Source organism: Peromyscus californicus, unplaced genomic scaffold, assembly GCF_007827085.1.
Source record: "Peromyscus californicus insignis strain IS unplaced genomic scaffold, ASM782708v3 Scaffold_17__1_contigs__length_78620276, whole genome shotgun sequence".
Taxonomy (NCBI): domain Eukaryota; kingdom Metazoa; phylum Chordata; class Mammalia; order Rodentia; family Cricetidae; genus Peromyscus; species Peromyscus californicus.
This window is the reverse complement of record NW_026294469.1, coordinates 25,309,035-25,328,140: the sequence shown is the minus strand read 5'-3', so window position 1 is coordinate 25,328,140 and position 19,106 is coordinate 25,309,035. Positions and strand designations below refer to the sequence as shown.

Genomic DNA, 19,106 nt, shown 5'->3' with positions numbered 1-19,106 from the left:
GAGTTAGGTGGGCCTTGAATTTAACAATCTCCAGGTCTTAGCCTCCTGAGTATCTGGGAATACAAACCCTTGCAACCAGGTCCCAGCTTTACTTATCTTATTAGGTAAGGTAGAAGCACTGGGCAACCACCTCAACAGAAGAAGCAGGCTGCAATCGGTGACCAGTTATCCCCAACAGTGAATGGAATCAGCCATAAGATGGCTCTGTGGGTGCGGGTGCCTGTTGTGGGATATCTGTACACTGTGTGAGGATGTATTGCTGTGATTTGGTGTAATCAAAAGTTGAACAGGCAGCCAGGCGGTGGTGGCGCACGCCTTTAATCCCAGCACTCGGGAGGCAGAGGCAGGCGGATCTCTGTGAGTTCGAGGCCAGCCTGGTCTACAAAGCGAGTTCCAGAAAAGGAGCAAAGCTACACAGAGAAACCCTGTCTCGAAAAAACCAAAAAAAAAAAAAAAAAAAAATTTGAACAGGCAATAGGTAGGCAGGAGAGATAGGTGGGACTTCTGGTCAGAGAGAGAACTCTGGGAAGAAGAAGGTGGGGTTGCCAGCCAGACTCGGAGAGGAAACAGGAGGTACAAGATGGAAGCGAGGTAACTCCATGTGGCAGAACATGGACTAACATAAATGGGTTAAGTGATAAGAGCTAGCTGAGACAAGCATAACTAAAGGCCAAGCTTTCATAATTAATAATGTCTCTGTGTCATTATTTGGGGCTTGCTGTCCTGAAGAGAAAGCTTGCTACAGGTGCCTGCCACCAAGATTGGTGGCCTGAGTTTAGCCCCCAGGGCCCACAGGTGGAAAGAGAGAACCACCTCCTGCAGATTGTTCTCTGACTTCCACAAGTACTCACACATGTAAACATGTACATACACTACATGTACATACAACAGAAAAGCAAGAAATCCTTTTTAAATCAATTGTTTAAAAATTAAAATATGGGCTGGAGAGATGGCTTAGAGGTTAAGAGCACCGAGCACCGACTGCTCTTCCAGAGGTCCTGAGTTCAATTCCCAGCACCCACATGGTGGCTCACAACCATCTGTAATGAGATCTGGCGCCCTCTTCTGTATACATAATAAATAAAGAAAAAAAATTAAAATATAGGGGGCTGGAGAGATGGCTCAGAGGTTAAGAACACTGGCTGTCCTTCCAGAGGTCCTGAGTTCAATTCCCAGCACCCACATGGTGGCTCACAACCATCTGTAAGGAGATCTGGCTCCCTCTTCTGGCCTGCAGGCATACATGCAAACAGAACACTGTATACATAATAAATAAATAAATCTTTAAAAAAAAAAGAAAAAGAAAAAAAGAAAAAAATTAAAATATAGGCTGGGTGGTGGTGGCGCACACCTTTAACTCCAGCACTTGGGAGACAGAGGCCAGAGGATCTCTGTGAGATCAAGGCCAGCCTGGTCCACACATTGAGTTCCAGGACAGCCAGGGCTATGTAGAGAGACCCTATATAAAAAAGAAGAAGAAGAAGAAGAAGAAGAAGAAGAAGAAGAAGAAGAAGAAGAAGAAGAAGAAGAAGAAGAAGAAGAAGAAGAAGAAGAAAGAAAGAAAGAAAGAGAAAAAGAAATCTCCAGGAAAAAGAACATGAGAAAGACAGCTCATTTTGACAAAGACAAAATGTCCTTCCTCAGAGTAAGCTGCCATCATTTGGTCCTGGCTATGGGACACTAGAAAGGTTTACAAGGGCAGATAACAGGGCTTCATACACCAAAGACTTACCCGATTTGCTCCGTTCAGCTGATACGTTTGTTTCTTAGAAACAGAATCAAAAGGGTTGGGGATTTAGCTCAGTGGCAGAGCGCTTGCCTAGCAAGTGCAAGGCTCTGGGTTCAGTCCCCAGCTCCAGAAAAAAAAAAAAAAAAGAATCAAGGATCTCAGGTACACTGTGACATCACTTGATTTTTTTAAATTTACTTTTATGTGTATGGGTGTTTTGCCTGCATACATGTCTATGCTCCACTTGTTGCCTGTTCTCAGAGAACAGAAGGTGTCAGATTTCCCCAAACTGGAGTGACAGGTGGTTGAGCACTGCCTTCTGGGTGCTGGGAATCGAACCCAGGTCCTCTGCAAAAGCAGCCAGTGTTCTCTCTCAGTGGCTGAGCCTTCTCTCCAGCTCTGCGGCATCAATTTCTAAAAAGGAGAGGAAAAAAGGAAATATATGTTTTCTTAGGAATAGCTATGCACTACTGTGGTGTTAGTTTGGAAAGAAAAGGGAATAGTTGTGTGTGTGTCTGCAGAGTATATAACTTAGAACCCAAAAATAATATCTGCAAAAACAAATGCCATTTTCTTCTGGCTTAAACTTCACAAAATGGTATGAGAGAGCGAGAACAAAAAATTTCATTCACCCCACCCCCATCTCATTAAAACTATAAAAAATTATTTTTTCTTTCTTTTTAAAATTTATTTTTAGGCCGGGCGGTGGTGGTGCACGCCTTTAATCCCAGCACTCGGGAGGCAGAGGCAGGCAGATCTCTGTGAGTTGGAGGCCAACCTGGTCTACAGAGTGAGATCCAGGAAAGGCACCAAAACTACACAGAGAAAACCTGTCTTGAAAAACCAAAAAAAAAAAAAAATTATTTTTAGATGTCTGGGTGTTGTGTCTACATGTATATCTGCACCATGTGCAGTGCCCACAGAGGTCAGAAGAAGTCAGATCCCCTGGAGTTACATATGGGTGCTGGAACTCAAACGGAGGTCCTCTGGAAGAGCAGCCAGTGCTCTTAGCCACTGAACCATCTCTCCACCTCAACCCCCTCAAAACTATTAAAATGAAAGTTTGGAAAGATTGAGTTTGATTGGAGAGATTAATCCCAGAATTTGGGAGCAGAGGCAGGCAGATCTCTGAGTTCAAGGCCAGTCAGCTCTACATACCTAATTCTAGGCCATCCAGGGCTACATAAAAACTTTATCTCAAAAACAAAAACAAAGAATCCAGGTAGTGGCGACTCATGCCTTTAATCCTAGGACTCGGGAGGCAGAGCAGGAGGATCTCTGAATTCGAGGCCAGTCTGGTCTGCAGAGTGAGTTCCAGGACAGTCGGGGCTACACAGAGAAACCCTGTCTCAAAAAACAAAACAACAACAAACAAACAACCAACAACAATAATGATGATGATTAAGAAAACCAGGTGTGGTGTTTACACTCATAATCTTAACACTCTAAGGGGCTTGGGCAGGAGAATATTAAGTTGGAGGCCAGCCTGGAGCTACATTGTAAGACCATGTCTAAAGAAAAGGGCCAGAAGATATGATTCATCAGTTAAGAATACTTGCTGCTCTTCCAGAAGACTGGAGTTACATTTCCAGCACAAAGGTCATGTGTCCACAACCATCTGTAACTTCAGCTCCAGCAATCTGACCCTCTTTTCTCTGCAAACACACTCGTGTGCACACACCCACACATATCATCTAAAAATTAATCTTAAAAAAATTAAAGACAGGGGGCTGGAGATATGGCTCAGTGGTTAAGAGCACTGGCTGCTCTTCCATGGGTCCCAGGTTCAATTCTCAGCACCTCAGGTGCAGCTCACAACTGTCTGTAACACCAGTTCTAGGGAACCCAACACCCTCACACAGACATACATGCAGACAAAACACCAATGCACACAAAATCAAAATAAATTTAAAAAGATTTAGAGACAGCACACATCTTAATCCCAGTACTCCAGAGGCAGAGGCAGGAGGACCTCTGTGAATTCAAGGCCAACAAGTTCTGGCCAGTCTGGCTGCACAATGAGACACTGTCTAAAAATAATCCTATTCTAAAAAGAAAAGATGAGTAGGAGCCAAAGACAGTCTCAGGTGACTCCAGGCAAGTCTTCAACATTCTGTGGACTTCCTTCTCTTTGTGTATTAGGAGAATGAGCTGTACCATGCCTTATTCACCTCACACTTTACTGGGCAGGAAGAATGGGGAAAGGTACTTGGGAAGCAAGGCTGATCAACAATTGTAGCAGACGGCCTAGGGTACCATCTCCCAGACCACAATTCAGAGCCAAGGCATTTGTTCACAAGCTGTGGGCTGCTGAGGACACGTGGCTGGCTGATGGTTGGCTGGTGGACGGAAGGGCCTCAGTTTTTCTTCTACATGATTGTCTTCCCTTACTTGTTGCAGAAACATTCATTAATAATCATTTGGTATACATACCTCAGTGTCTCAGAGCCCATTTCCTGGAGTACTCTTCATATATATAATATATATACATATATAGTGTGTATATATACTATAAATACTATAGTATTTATTTATTTAATTTTGAAACAGGATCTCCTCTATCCCAGGCTAGCCCAGAATTCACAATGTAGCCAAAGATAACCTTGCCTGCACTCCCAAGCGTAGATATGTACTACCATGCACAGTGTCATGCAGTGCAGGGGATCAAACTCAGGCATTCATGCAAGTTAAACACACTACCAAATGAGTCACTTCTCTAGTCCTAACACTACAGTACTTTTTTTCTTTCTTATGTGTATATGTTATGTGTACTTACATGGGTGAGTGCACATATTTGTGAGTGGGAATGCACATGTGTGCATTTGCATGTAGAGGCCAGAGGTTGACAGGCCATGTCTTCTTCATTCACTCTTCACCCTATGTACTCAGGCAGCGTCTCTCACCCTATATATTCAGGCAGGGTCTCTCACTTGAACCCAGTGCTTCTTGGTATGGCTAGTCTAGCTATCCAGCTCACCTCAGGAAACACCCATCTCCTACTTTGCCAACACTGGGATCACAAGCAGACCCCCATGCCTACCCAGCTTTTATATGGGTGCAGGGGATCCCCAACTCTAGTCCTCAAGCTTATGTGGTAAGTACTTTTACCCACTGAGTCATCTATGACCCCATACTACGTTTTTGGTTTTTGTTGGTTTTTTTTTTAGAATTTTAGATATATTGTATTTAAATTGCACTTCCAAAAGTACATATTTACTATCCAGCTACAGTTCAAAAAAACCTATCACTGGCATAGAACCTTCCAGGTGACCTAACAATGTCTAGAAGTCTTGAGTTCTGTTAGAATTGCTATCATTCTGCCATGGACACTAGGCTCAGCTGCTTAGCATACTGGACTAATCAGGTCAAGGACATGGGTGGATTTCACTCTGGTTAACTCATATGACTTCTTCATTACAAAGCCACAAATTTTCCCCTGACTCTGGATAATGTACTACAAATGTGAGCTGTTAGTCATAAGGTATTTATATATGGGAGGGGGAGGAACGACCTGGTATTAATATCTTTGAGACTGCAAGGCTCTTACTCTGCTGCTGACACTGCAGTACTACACTAGCCGTGATGATGTTCCTGTTGCTAAGTAACAGTACTCTGGGGAGGGGTCCAAGATGAACTCATTTAACACGAAATCCTGCTCTCAGCAAACCATGTTGTGGGGTGAGCTTTTGGTGGGATCCTATTTTGTATGTAAATACAAGAGTCCCGCTCTGACAGGAAATCCGAGTGCAGCCCTCTGCTGCTCCTGTAGCTTCCCTAAGCCTACATCTCTTCCTTGATGTCTAGACAACAGGATGGTGACCATTTACAAGACAACTTCCTCCCTTTTCTTATACAAGACTACACAGTTCTAAAGCAGGAAGTTGGCGCTCTCTCTCTCTCTCTTTCTCTCTCTTGTATGTGTGCATGTGTGTGTGTTAGAATGTCTTATTTCTTTGTTCAACCTATAAGAAAGCAAGCAACACACCAGCTCAGGTACAAAGACCTTAACCAAAAGAAGGAAAATTTACCCAGTATCTTTCTTCTTTCAGGCCTGGATGGGGCAAACCTCACATCAGTATCTCTAAAAACAAATATTTTAAACGTGGTGGATAAAACTGATAGGAAACTGGGAACTGGTTGGAGGCCCCCTTGCTCTTACTCTGGCACATATTTCCTAAAGCCAGGCTAGTCCTACTAAATTCTTAAAAAAAAAAAAAAATGTGGTCCTGATTGCCAGCCACCTGGATTTGTGACTATTCTCCTTTTCCCTGAAACTTTCACACCTATTTCCTCCCTGAGAACTGGCTTGGAGATCCCAGTTCTCTTCCCTTATTTCCCTCCAAGAAGTTCTTTTATTTTTATTTTTTAATTATGTGTATATGTGCATGTGTGAGTGGTTGTGCATGTGAATGCAGGTGCCCATGAAGGCCAGAAGAGGATGTGGGATGCCCTGCAGCTGGAGTTACAAGTGGTGACTTAGGAGCCACCTGACATGGTGCTGGGAACTGACCTCTACAAGAACAGTACATGCTTTCAGCCTCTGAGCTGCTTCTCCGGCCCACCTCTAGGACTACTTTGCTCTCGTTACTGGTTGCTTTCCCTTGGCTCTTCCACCTCATACAAACACAGATGTTGACTGATGGTAATGATTTCTGCTGCTAAGTGATTGGTGAATATAAGCAGCAACTGGCACAGAAGTGTTCCCAGTGTTGGGGTTTGGAGTTCTAAATTTGTCCAAGTGATATAATCAGAAACAGATGAATCCAGAAATGTCAGTAGAGGCATAAAGGAGCCAATGGGTACATTTTCATGGTAATTATCTGAGAAGGTTGCAATGCCACTACCACCCCCTTTCTTCTTTTACTGGGAGGTTTCAGAGAATGGAGCGAGAGTGCTCCTCAGGAAGCCTCAGCTTTCCAATTTTGCCCAACACTCTTAAACCTAGACTCTGAACCCAAGTGATTTCATAATTCATGGTACTTCTCAGTCTAGCCAGAAACTTGTGAGTTGATGGTGCTCAGACATCTGTGATTACGCCGTGCCCTGGGAATCCAAGGCATTACACTATCTCAGCTGGCCATCTTCTAGAAGCAGGCTATCTCCAATCCCCAAAGCAGAAAACCTTTTTATGTATAACCATCTGATACATGCTCCTGATTGGGCCACTAGTGGACCCTTCAGGACAGCCTTCTGTCTTCTTGTTTGTGAGCCTAGCCTTGAACCACTGAGCCATCTCCCCTGCCCAGTTCCAGTCTTCTGTTAACATACTGGTACCTGAAATATATGAGCTGGTCATAGGCCCAGGGCCTCAGAGTTGGAACTTGAGCTTATCTCATGAGTTGGATGCTTTTGTCTTTCAAGTTTAAGAGTATAACATAATCCACCTGGTTGTGATACACAGTCCTTCCCATACTGATTCACTTTGTCATACTTTTTTGTTTGAGACAAGGTCTCATTGTGTATCTCAGGCTGACCTCAAACTAGGATCCTCCTGCTTCAGCCTCCTGGGTGCTGGTACTACAGATGTGTTCTACCACATTTTTTTTTTAAGACAAGGTCTCCTGTATCCCAGATTGCCTTGAAGTCTTGATTCTGCCATTTGGTCTCTTCTGCTGAGATAAACATGTGATTCACTATGCCTGGCTTATCCTTTGATCATTTTTGAAATCAGGAATGGAAAAGATCATTAGCTTTAGTAGCTGGAGCCAGGTGCTAGGACACAGGGGAAATCAGCTTCTTACCCCTTTTTGGTAGTGTTATTCTTTTTTTCCCTATTCGCAGTAATAATAACTGCCAGATATTCAGGCATGGAGACCTAGTTAGACATACTGGAGACTTTATGATGTGCCTAATATGGACTCTGTACTGCTTGGGTTTAGGGCTAGGCATCCCCATGTTCACCTCACTTTCCCAACAGCCTAAGTAGCTGGTGGTTGACAGCAAAATTGAATTAGTTTTCTTGAATATGATCTAAGCGAATTCCAGGTACTTTTTTTTTCAGATAATTTTCTGAAATCCTGATCATTTTGCCCTTTTGTAGACCTGATTTTTGACTTGGTGATTAGATTAGGTTTAGTGATCCTCTGAGGATGAGTACGGGAGTATGGAGACCAGAGATTCCCCGGTGAAACATGTGAAAGAATTGCTTTGATTCTTTGCTGGACTCCGTGGAAAACACAGGAACCGCCCCCCCCCCCCCCCCCCCGCCCCCATTTCCTCTTTACAAACCTCCTAGAGCTGGCCCTTCAGAAAAGAAAGGATTGGGAAAGAGGAGAGAAGCCTCGGAGGCTCATGAGTAGATAGGGCTGAAGTAAAAACAAGGAACGGCCAAGACAGGGCTCTGATGCCAGTTCCCAAACTTACCCTCCCCATAGTGGTCCCTCTGACACCTAAGGAGCTGGGATGGGAGGAACCCAAACTGTCTAACTACATTACATTCACACTACTTTCCTTTCTTTCTTTCTTTCTTTCTTTCTTTTTTTTGCGGCCATTAAACTTCCGAGGGTTGAGTTTAGTCTTCCCCAAACCATCTTTCTATCTCCAGGGCCTAGCATAGATTTTACACAGAATAGGCACTGCTAGATTCTCAAGATGGACATTCCTGAGGGTGTAAATGTCGCCGGTTGGCCTACAGTGCGCGAAGCCGTTGCCCCGTAGGATCTTCGTATGTTGTCAGGATCAGGCAGGCGAGAAGCCACTATCCTCAGCTACAGATGAGTCTGAGGCAGAGCCAGCAGCCCCGCCGCCGAAACCAGCCAACTAAACCCTACAGGCCTCCCTCCGGGGCTCCAGCCTCATCACACCCCTGCATCTCTGCGTCTCTCGCGCGGGCCCCGCTGGGACTTGTAGTCGCGTAGCTCCGCAGCCCACTCGGACTAAACTACAATGACCAGCGTGCCCCGCGCTCGGCGCCCCTTCTCTTTCAGCCTCCGGGACTTGAGAGGCTCCGCCGACCTGCTGACTGAAAACCGATATGGCGGCCACTCTGGGCAGCGGGGAGCGCTGGACCCAAGGTACCAGGTCCCCGACTGAAGGGTGGGACAAGGCAGCATTCGGAGAGATGAGGGATGCGGGGGTCCTCGGATCTTAAGGCTGAGATCCTGGGCCAGATGGAGGCTTGTGGGAAGATGCTAAGCCTGAGTAGGGTTCGGGTAGGGCCCAGGGCAGAGGCCGGGGACGCTGGCTCCGGCTGAGGCTGTGGTCGTCACCCGCTACGACTGGTTTCCTCAGAGCCCCCAGCCCCGCCCCGGCCATGCCCCATCCAGAGCCCGCGGCTGGCGGCCAGTCTTGACCTCCTGTGATTCGAAGGCTCTTAGGATGCTGAGGTCCGTAGCTTACCCGCCCTTTATGGATAACTCCTCTGCGTTAGGCCACCTGACTCTCAGTCCCGGTTTGATCTTGTCCCTCAAGGCCTCATCAGGGCCAGTAGGCTGTCTGTCCTTTTCCATCCTACGGCCAGGCAGAAAGTTTGGATCCCAATACCTATCATATGTCCTGCATTATGCTGATTCTGCAGGGGGAATTTGACAGACGCGGGTCCCCGAGCTCACAGAACTGTCAATCCACTGAGAGAGTTTGAGCGGTTAACAGCCTTTTACAAAACACAGCCAGTAAGTTCCTGGGTTACCACAGCAAGGTTGGGGGTTTGGGTTGCACACTGACAAGGTACCCAAACACAGCTTGGGTGTCAAAAGAAGCTTCGTGGAGAAAAACGTTACATGTAAAGATATGAAGGATACCTTAAAGGAAGAATGTCGAGGGGGTGCCACTGGAGGATCTTAAGTAGGAGAGAAAGATGTTTTTAAAGCCTTTCAGGTCTTCTGACAAGACAGGAGTGGCCTGTCCTCGCTGGCTTGCTCTGTACATTTTGTAGGTGTCAGGACTTCCTGAATCCTCTTGCACTAAACTGTAATGTTTTTGTGGATAGGAATTGGTCTCACCCGTACAGCCCCTGATATGTCTAGCCCAGTGTCTTGGTTCATATTAATTCTACAAGTGTTCCTTTAATTTTTTTAAAAAAAGATTTATTTTATCTTTAATTATGTGTATGTGGGGGAAGGAATATGTGCCTGGGAGTTCAGGTGCCTTTTGAGGCCAGAGGCATCAGATCCACCTGGAGCTGGAGTTACAAGAGGTTTGAGCTGCCATATGGGTGCTGAGAACCAAATTCAGGTCCTCTACAAGAGCTCTTAACTGCTGAGCCATCTCTCCAGCTCCTACAAATGCTAGTTTAAAAGAATTAAACGACTCCATTCCTTTTTGTTTTGTTGTGGTTTTGTTTGTTTGTTTTTGAGACAGCATCTGTCTATGCTTTAAAATTTAAGGTAGGAGACATTGCAAGCAAAGTGTTATTTTATGAGCAATGTCACCTCTGTCCATGCAGCACAAAGAAATGGGCCTCTCTCTACACTGCACTAAAGGTAAGGTATTGGGTAGAGATGCCTCACAAGCCCTTCTTCTGTATCTAAGTTAAGAGCATTTGTTGAACGAGCACTCTAAGTATGGTGAACATTTGGGGCTTTGTGTTTCTGGCATTTAAAATTTGTTCTTGGGTACACCCTGTATTTTCTGTACAGTATCCCAGGGAAGATGTTTGTTGGAGTTTTAAATGGAAACTTTGAAGTCTCCATGATGTCTTTAGTCATCTAAAGACACTACTTCACACTTCTTTGCACTTACCTACAAGCTGCCTCACAGAGAGCTAAGGCAAGTAGCAAAACTGTAGAGCTGGGCATAGCTGCATATGGTTGTAATTCCAACACTGGAGAAGCTGAAGACCAGGGTTCATGGATTTGAGACCAGCCATAGTGAAACCCTGTCTCAAAAAAAGTAAACCACAGTCTAAGTTGGTTTGAACTGGAGGTTGATTGGCTGTTGTTTGGCAGCTTACTTTGATGCGATTAGAAGAAACAAATACCCAGAAGACAGACGACCTGGCAGCCATGATCCCTGTGGTTGCTGTAACTGCATGAAGACACAAAAGGAAAAAAAGGCTGAGAATGAGTGGAATCAGACCCGACAGGGAGAGGGGAGCTCCACTTATACAGAGGAACAGCTGCTTGGGGTACAAAGGTAAGCCTGTAGTCCAGTGGTTCTCAACTTTCCTAATGCTGCAACCCTTTAATACAGTTCCTCAGGCTGTGGTGACCCCCATCATAAAATTATTTCCTTGCTACTTTATAACTAAGTTTGTTACTGTTGTCTGGATATCTGAATCATATGCAGGATATCTGATATGTGACCCCTGTGAAAGGGTCAGTCAAGCTCCAAAGGGGTCACGACCCCACAGGTTGAGAACTGCTGTTGTAGTAGGATTAAATAAGGGATTTTTATATAAAGTGCTTAGTGTCTGTCTCAGGATGGGCTATGTAACTGCTGACCTGTGTCATCACCATTTTTCTTTAGGTTTATTTATTATTTTCTGTGTGTAGATGTTTTCCCTGCATGTATGTCTGTGTACAGGCCTTGGATGCTGGAACAGGAGTTACAGGTAGGCAGTTTTGAGCCTCCATGTGAGTGCTGGGAATCAAACCCGGGTCCTTTGGAAGAGCAGCCAGTGCTCTTAATCACTGATTCATCTCTCCAGCCCTCGTTATCGTATTATTGAAAGACACTAGCTTCTTGACATCAGATGAAAGACTGGGTAAGAATGGAGTATTGGAATATAATGTGAGTTGTGTGGTTTGCTTTAAGAGAAGCCAAGAAAACAAAATAAGAAAGCAGGGGCTGGGAATGTAACTCAGTAGTAGACAGAGCTTTGCCTTGTATGCATGAGGCCCTAGGTTTGATCTCCAGTACATTAAAAAAAATTAAAAAGATGTCTTTTAGTCAGGTGTGATAATCTAGGTTTGAGATCCCAACTACTCAGGAGACTGAGAGCGGAGGTTTGAAAGGTTAAGCCCAGTCTGGACTACAAAGTTAGTTCAAGGCCACACTAGGCAACTAGGAAGACCCAGTCTCAAATAAGAAAGTGAAAAGAGGGCTAGGGATATAGTTCACTGGTGGAATGCCTGCTTAGCATCGCAAGACCCTGGGTCCCCTCCCCAGAACACAAAACAAACAAAAAAGAAACTAGAGGGTAGGCATGGTGGCAGAAGTCTATTGTCACAGAACTGAAGTTGAAGCAGGAATATCTGGGGTTTGAGACCCTTGGCAAAAAAAAAAAAAAAAAAAAAAAAAAAGACCAAAACAACAAAACCCTACATAAGAAGGATAAAGGAACTAATACAAGAGTAGCTATAAATGAAATAGAAAATAGGAAACAGTAGAGAAAAACCAAAAGTTAAATTGACTCTTTAAAATGTCAACAAAATTGATGAAGTTTTAATTACACTGTCCAGGGGGAAAGCAATACTCAGATGACTAAAATCAGGGATAAGGCGTGCCTGGTTGTGCAAACTTATAATCCCAGCACTCTGGAGCAGGAGGAATAGGCAACTTCCAGGGTGGCCAGAGCTCCATAGGGAGCTGTCTGCTCCTCAACACACAGACATACACAAAATCAGGACCGAAAAAAGAGGACAGCACTACCTTTTTTTTTATTATTAATTTTATTTTTATGTGTCTGTGTGTGGATGTGTGCACATGAGTGCAGATACCCACAGAGACCTGAAGAGGGCGTCAGATCCCCTGGAGATGGAGTTATAGGCACCTGTGAGCCACCTGATGTGGGTGCTGGGAATGTGAGTTTGAGGCCAGCTGTCTATATAGCAAGTTCCAGGGCTGCAAGAACTATAGTGTAAGCAGCCCTCTCTCTTTGTTGTTGGTTGTTTGTTTCTATGTGCTGGGATTAAAGGCATGCACCACTATACCCTAGGAGACTTTGTTTTGTTTTTATTTTTGGCTTTTCCAAGACAGAGTTTCTCTGTTTAGCCCTGGCTGTTCTGGAACTCGCTCTGTAGAACAGGCTGGCCTTGAACTCAGAGATTCACCTGCTTCTGCCTCCTGAGTGCTGGGATTAAAGTTATGTGCCACCACTGCTCAGCAGCCCTGGGAGACTCTGTCCAAGAAAAAAAAAAAGGAAGAGAGAGAGGAAAATCACATGGAGATGGAAGGGACCCAGAATAGCCAATACAGTTTTTGAAAGAGGTCAAAGTTGGATGAGTAATGCTTTAAATTTTAAACTTACTTCAAAACTGCAACAATAAAGACCATCTGACAGATGTGAGGATGAGCATGTAGCTCAGTGGAATAGGCTGAGAGTCCAAAAATAACCCTCGTGTTTATGGGCCCTTGATTTTTACTGTTGTTGTGTTTAGATAAGATTTCTCTGTAGACAGACTGGTTCCAGACAGACTTACTCCCAGTAAGTCTTTTGCCTCAGCCTATCAAATGCTAGCAGTGCAGGTGACATGAACCACTGAGCCTAGCTCTGGTTCATTCTTTGTTGACAAAGTGCCCATACATTTTAATGGAGGAAAGAACAGTCCTCAGCAAATGTTTAGACAACTGAATATTCACATGAAAAGGATGAACTTGGACCCTAGCCTCACAGACACAGAAAAACAATTCAGGGCAGATGTGGGGAGTGATGCTATTTTAAATCCAGCACTCAAGAAGCAGGGGTGGGTGGATCTCTGTGAGTTTCAGGACAGCTAGAGCTACACTGTGAGACCCTGTTTCAGAAAGAGAGAGAGGGAGAGGAAGAAAGAAAATGTAATTTTAAAAATCAGATGAAGAGTGAGAAAGGAAAACATCTGATGTTGATCTCTGGTCTGGATACATACATACACACAAGAAGTCATTCTCTACTACATGGAGAGTTGGAGCCCAGCCTGGACTACATGAAATTCTACCTGGAAAAAAATAAAAAAGACCAAGCATAGTGTGCATGCTTTTAATCCCAGCACTTGGGAGAGAGACAGAGGCAATTGGATCTTTATGAGTTGGAGGACAGACTGGTCTACATAGAAAGTTCCAAGACAGCCAGAACTACATGGAAAGACCCAGTCTCAAAGAAAAAAAAAACCCCTCCCCATCTCCCCAAAGTGAGAACCGCATAACAATTTTGAAAGATAGCCATAAGGGCAGATGTGAGAGCACACACCTATAATCTCAACGTCTGTGAGGAGTGGAGGCAGGAGGATTAAGACTTCAAGGCCAGCCTTAGCTACATAGTGAGCTCGAGGCTGCTCTGGGCTGCTTGAGGTGCTGTCTCAAGAAAACCAAATAAGATAGCTAGCTAATTCTTCCGGCTTTGCTGTTCTTTGACTCACTTTCAGGATCTTAGCCTGAACTTTGACATAAAGGCTAACATACTTGTGCCCACTGATACGAATATAGGAGGGGTAGAAGAGTACATCCAGGAGCTGTGTGAAGTACTGAGGTCTGAGTAGGAAGATTTGAACGTTTCATAAATGGGTTCACTATTTCTCTTAGGTTTGTTTTGGGGTTCATAGGTTGGAGAATGTATTGTTTGGCTATTAGTTATACAAATAGAGCCTCTGTAGATATATATACTTTTAACTTTTTTCTTTTCAGAATCAAGAAGTGCAGAAATTACTATGAAATTCTGGGTGTTTCTCGCAATGCCAGTGATGAAGAACTTAAGAAAGCTTACAGGAAGCTTGCCCTGAAGTTTCACCCTGACAAGAACTGTGCTCCTGGAGCAACAGACGCCTTCAAAGGTTTGCCCTTGAACTCATGTCTGTTGCCCTTGTGGTGTTGGTGGTAGCAATTTTGTTTGTTTTCAAATCTTATATTTATTTATCTTAGTAGGGGGCGCATGCGTGGAGGTCAGAGAACAACTTATGAGAATCAGTTCTCTCTTTCCATTCTGTGGGTCCCAGGAATCAAGCTTAAGGTCATCAGGCTTGGCAGCAAGCACCTCTTACCCTCTGTCTTAGTTAGGATTTCTATTCCTATGAAGAGATGCCATGACCATGGCAACTCTTATAAAGGAAAACATTTAATTGGGGTGGATTACAGTTTCACAGGTTCAATCCATTATCATGATGGAGAGCATGGCAGGGTGCAGGCAGACATGGTGTTGGCTACATCTTGATCAAAAGGTAACAGGAAGTGGACTGAGACAGTGGGCAGTATCTTGAGCATATATGAGACCTCAAAGCCCTCCTCCACAGTGACACACTTCCTCCAACAAGGCTACACCTCCTAATAGTGCCACTCCCTATGGGGGCCATTTTCTTTCAAACCACCACATTCCACTCCCTGGCCCCCAAAGGGTTGTAGCCATATCATAATGCAAAAAATGCATTCAGTCCAGTTTTAAAAGTCCCCATAGTCTGTAACAGTCTCAAACTTATTTAAAAGTCTAAAGTTCAAAGTCTCTTCTGAGATTCATGCAATCTCTTAAGTGTAATCCCCTGTAAAATCAAAATAAAAAAAAACAGATCACATACTTCCAACATATAATGGCACAGGATATACATTACTGTTCAAAAACATAGGGAAGGGAGCATAGTGAGGAAATACTGGACCAAAGCAAGACAGAAAACCAGCTGGGTAAACTCCAAATACTGCATCTCCATGTCTGTTGTCAAAATGCTCTTCAGGTCTCCAATTCCTTTCAGTTTTGTTGATTGCAACACACTTCTTTCTCTTGGGCTGGTTCCACTCCCTGTTAGCAGCTTTCCTCAGCAGGTATCCCAAAGCTCTGGCATTTCTAACATCTTGGATTCTCCAAGGCAATCCAGGTTTCACCTTTACATCTTCACACAATAGCCTCTGTAGACATCCATGCAGGGACATCCCTGACACATGCCTAGCCTCAGCGGCTTTCCTTAGTCTCAGAAGCAAATCCCATAACTCCTTTCTTCTATACTTAACTGTAAAGCCAGAACCACATGGCCAAAGCTGCCAGGTTCTGCTGCTTGCTGGGGCTGGAACATGGTCCCTTTGTTCAATTACATCTTCACCAACTTTCTGGTTTTGATTGTTACCTTTACTGCCTAAGCTTGGCTGTCCTTGAACTTGCTCTGTAGACCAGGCTGGCCTCAAATTCAGAGATCTGTCTGCTTCTGCCTCCTGAGTGCTGGGATTAAAGGTATGTACCACCATGCCCAGTTTGATACATTTTTTTTTTTTTTTTTTTTGGTTTTTCAAGACAGGGTTTCTCTGTGTAGCTTTGTGCCTTTCCTGGATCTCGCTCTGTAGATCAGGCTGGCCTCGAACTCACAAAGATCTGCCTGGCTCTGCCTCCCGAGTGCTGGGATTAAAGGCGTGCGCCACCACCGCCCGGCAGTTTGATAGATTCTTATCAACTGATTATTAACACAGTTCCCTCCTGCCTTCATGTACTTACATTTTTTTAAACAAGTTTTGTGCTTTGTTTGTTTGTTTGTTTGTTTGTTTAATAACATCTTTTGTGGGGTGGAGAGTTGGCTCAGCAATTAAGAGTACTTTATTATTTTATGTGTATGAGTGTTTTGCCTGCATGGCTCATCTGATTCCCTTTGAGGCCAGAAAAGGGCATTGGATCTCCTTGGATTTGAGTTACAGATGGTTGTGAGCCACATTGTAGGTGCTGGGGATGGAGCCCAGGTCCATGTCAAAGACATAGGCAAGAGTTGTGTAGAAAACTCCGCCAAGGGCAATGAAGGGTCAGTCCAAGTCGTCCAAGCACTGTGGTCTTTGTCAAGCAGCGACTTCAGGACGCTTGGCATCGCCATCTCCCCTTTTCTTTTAATTTGTGAAGCATGGGATTCAACTGTCAAGGCCTGCAAACCTTTGGTTAGTTGTCTGATGACAACTGGGAATAAGAAAATAAAAGGCAAAATTGTAAGAATGCTGATGCCCAAATTAATAAAAAAGGACCAAGAGTTGGTACATCCCACATGGGAGCATATAGCCAGGAAGAAAGAGTCAGTAATCTCCTCCATGGTGGAGGAAGCAACAGGAGTCTGAGCTGTGTCGGAGATTCTTTGGTGAAGGGAGGCCATATCCATGGATAAAGCAGAATTACTCCAAATACCTTGTAAATGTGCCTGAACTTGACCCCAGTCATGTTCTGTGTCATTATATGGAAGAGGGGTCACACTAATCCATTTAAAAGTAGAGTGACATTGTACGTTAAATCTAACCTGAGTATTGTCTAACTGATTTCCTGTGAAGAGAACAGCTTCCTCCAAGGTGTTGATATGATCCTGAAGGCCCCTATCAATTTGTTTCTGTAGCATAAGTGCCACAGAAAAGTTTGAAAGTTGATCAACATGAGTGACAGTATGACATGCTGAACCAGAGCAGCTGTAGACATTATAACACTGGCCACAGTACCTATTAGAGCTGTGATCCCTAAGATTAAGGCAGCAGCAAAACACTTAGGTCATAGGAGAGCAGAAGAGATCTGATCTAGGATTATCATACCAAGGAGTAGAACCCTTAACAGGCAGAAGGACGTATGGTGGCTGTCTAATTAAAACATAACATCATAGGAAGAAGAAGCAGTAATGCAGTTAGTAATTTTACAACCCAAACAAGAAAGCCTAAAGGAACCATGTCGGCAAGAAGTAAGAGAACCTCGAGGTCCTTGACGAAGGATAGCGGAGGGACCTCCAACAGAAGCACAAATAGATTAGTAATAACCAGGCCCATACAAAGGGTGATACAACAGAACTTTACAAGGAGAGCAAAGAGGAAATAAATCCTTTTGTAAAGGACATTTACAGAGAGGGATGGGAATAAAAGTTGGAGTGGGCCAACCACGGGTATACCAAGTACTAAAAGTTTGAGGGAATAGGGATTGAGGGTCATAAATACATTTTCATTTCTTAGATTCAAAATGTTTTATAATCAAAGCTAGGATTATTAACCGACCAGTCAGTAATGGTAAAAGAGGCATTAAAAGGATGATAATGAGGGCCGGCCGGTGGTAGCACATGCCTTTAATCCCAATACTTGGGAGGCAGAGCCAGGTGGATCTCTGTGAGTTCGAGGCCAGCCTGGTCTACAGAGTGAATTCCAGGACAGGCACCAAAACTACACAGAGAAACCCTGTCTCGGAAAACAAAACAAAACAAACAAACAAACAAACAAAAAGATAATGAACAGAGTTATTTGCAAAGCCACAAGAAAACCATTTAGGAAAAGTTTCCCTGGAGGAACTATGTGTCCATGCATTATCCAATGTGGAAGGATCAGGACAAGCAGGGTATCCAGAAGGCAATGGCAAAGCAGTGGTCTCATATTTACTATCCTTGAGGGCAGGAAGCATAATTTGTAGATCCCAAAGATATATATGTTTGTCAACAGAGGTAATAGTTATTCCACCAGGGGAATCAGCAAATCAAAGCATGTTGGATAAGCAAAAAAATAACCAGTAACTGGGGAAGCAGAATCAGTGTGAAAACAAATGGGCAATGATCCGAAGCACCAGGCATGTAATATTATCACATTCCTGATAGAACAAATACTCACTGCTCTCTCCTCCCATAAGATCCACAGCATCGGCTCTAACTTTAACAGAAGCGAAGTCCCATGTTGTAAAATAAAAAATAGGAGGATCAGGTAAATAAGCCCAGTATGTGGCTGCATCCCAGCCAGGGAGAGTAATAGTACCTCAGTTGTAATTAGAGATACCATAGCAAAAAGCAGACTCTCTGGTGTGCGCAGCAGCGCCTGAGCACGATTGCTGAGCAACTTCAGTTTTCCCCAGGTTGGTACTGGCTGCTACCTGGAAGCGCGGCACAAGTGCCAGGGCTGGAATGCCGATGAAGTTTGTTAAGAGCTGAGCCAAAGATTCAACTGAGCAAGATGGAGGAGGAATGCCTGTTTGCGCAGAAGCAGGGGGAGGATCAGGAGTGTTGTCTGTTGAGTCCAAGTGTGAGAAAGTGGTTGGGGTGGATCAGAGGCAATTCCACAATAAGGCCTGATGAGTGGATCCCAGATCCAGATAAGTGAGTCTGCATTCTGTGGAAAAACACAAGCATACCCTCAACCCAAAGTTGACAATACATTGGCACCTTGCCAGGTTCCTGTGAGCAAATCACGCCATTTTACCAAAGATTTGGGGGAATGGAAGACTCGGGCTCCCAGTGTCTTAAGAACATAGGGGAAGTCCCCACTTCTTCTCTACTGAGATGATTTAGAACAAAAAGAGTGGGTGGGGAGTGGTATTTAAGTTCACCTCTTGTAACCTAAAAACACATGCTTTAAGGGTCTGATGGGCTTTTCCCACAATGGCCTGACCCTGTGGGTTATAGGGAATACCTGTAGTATGTTTTTTATTAAATGTCAAACAAATTTGTAAAGGTCTTACTAGTATAAGCAGGAGCATTGTCTGTTTTTAGCTGTTGTGGCATACCCAAATATGAAAAACAAAAAAATGTTGAACCACAGCTTTTATAGCCTCTCATTGTACAGAGGCGACAATGACGTGGGAGAAGGTATCCACACACACGAACAAAAGAAAGGTTTGCCA

At 44.2% G+C, this 19,106-nt stretch overlaps 1 protein-coding gene across 2 annotated transcripts in view; it reads left to right on the top strand.

Moving 5' to 3' along the window:
- Positions 1-8,608: 8,608 nt before the first annotated feature.
- The window catches only part of Dnajc18 (DnaJ heat shock protein family (Hsp40) member C18), a 44,076-nt gene continuing 33,578 nt past the window's right edge, over positions 8,609-19,106 (top strand). Inside the window, exons 1-4 of one of the 2 annotated variants that reach the window (XM_052741889.1) lie at positions 8,634-8,742; positions 9,246-9,339; positions 10,615-10,801; positions 14,210-14,355. In XM_052741889.1, coding sequence (XP_052597849.1) covers positions 10,698-10,801; positions 14,210-14,355 — 250 coding nt within the window. In that variant the 5' untranslated portion in view covers positions 8,634-8,742; positions 9,246-9,339; positions 10,615-10,697. Of the gene's footprint in view, positions 8,743-9,245; positions 9,340-10,614; positions 10,802-14,209; positions 14,356-19,106 lie in introns of both variants that reach the window. The other variant, XM_052741888.1, reaches the window with a different exon arrangement.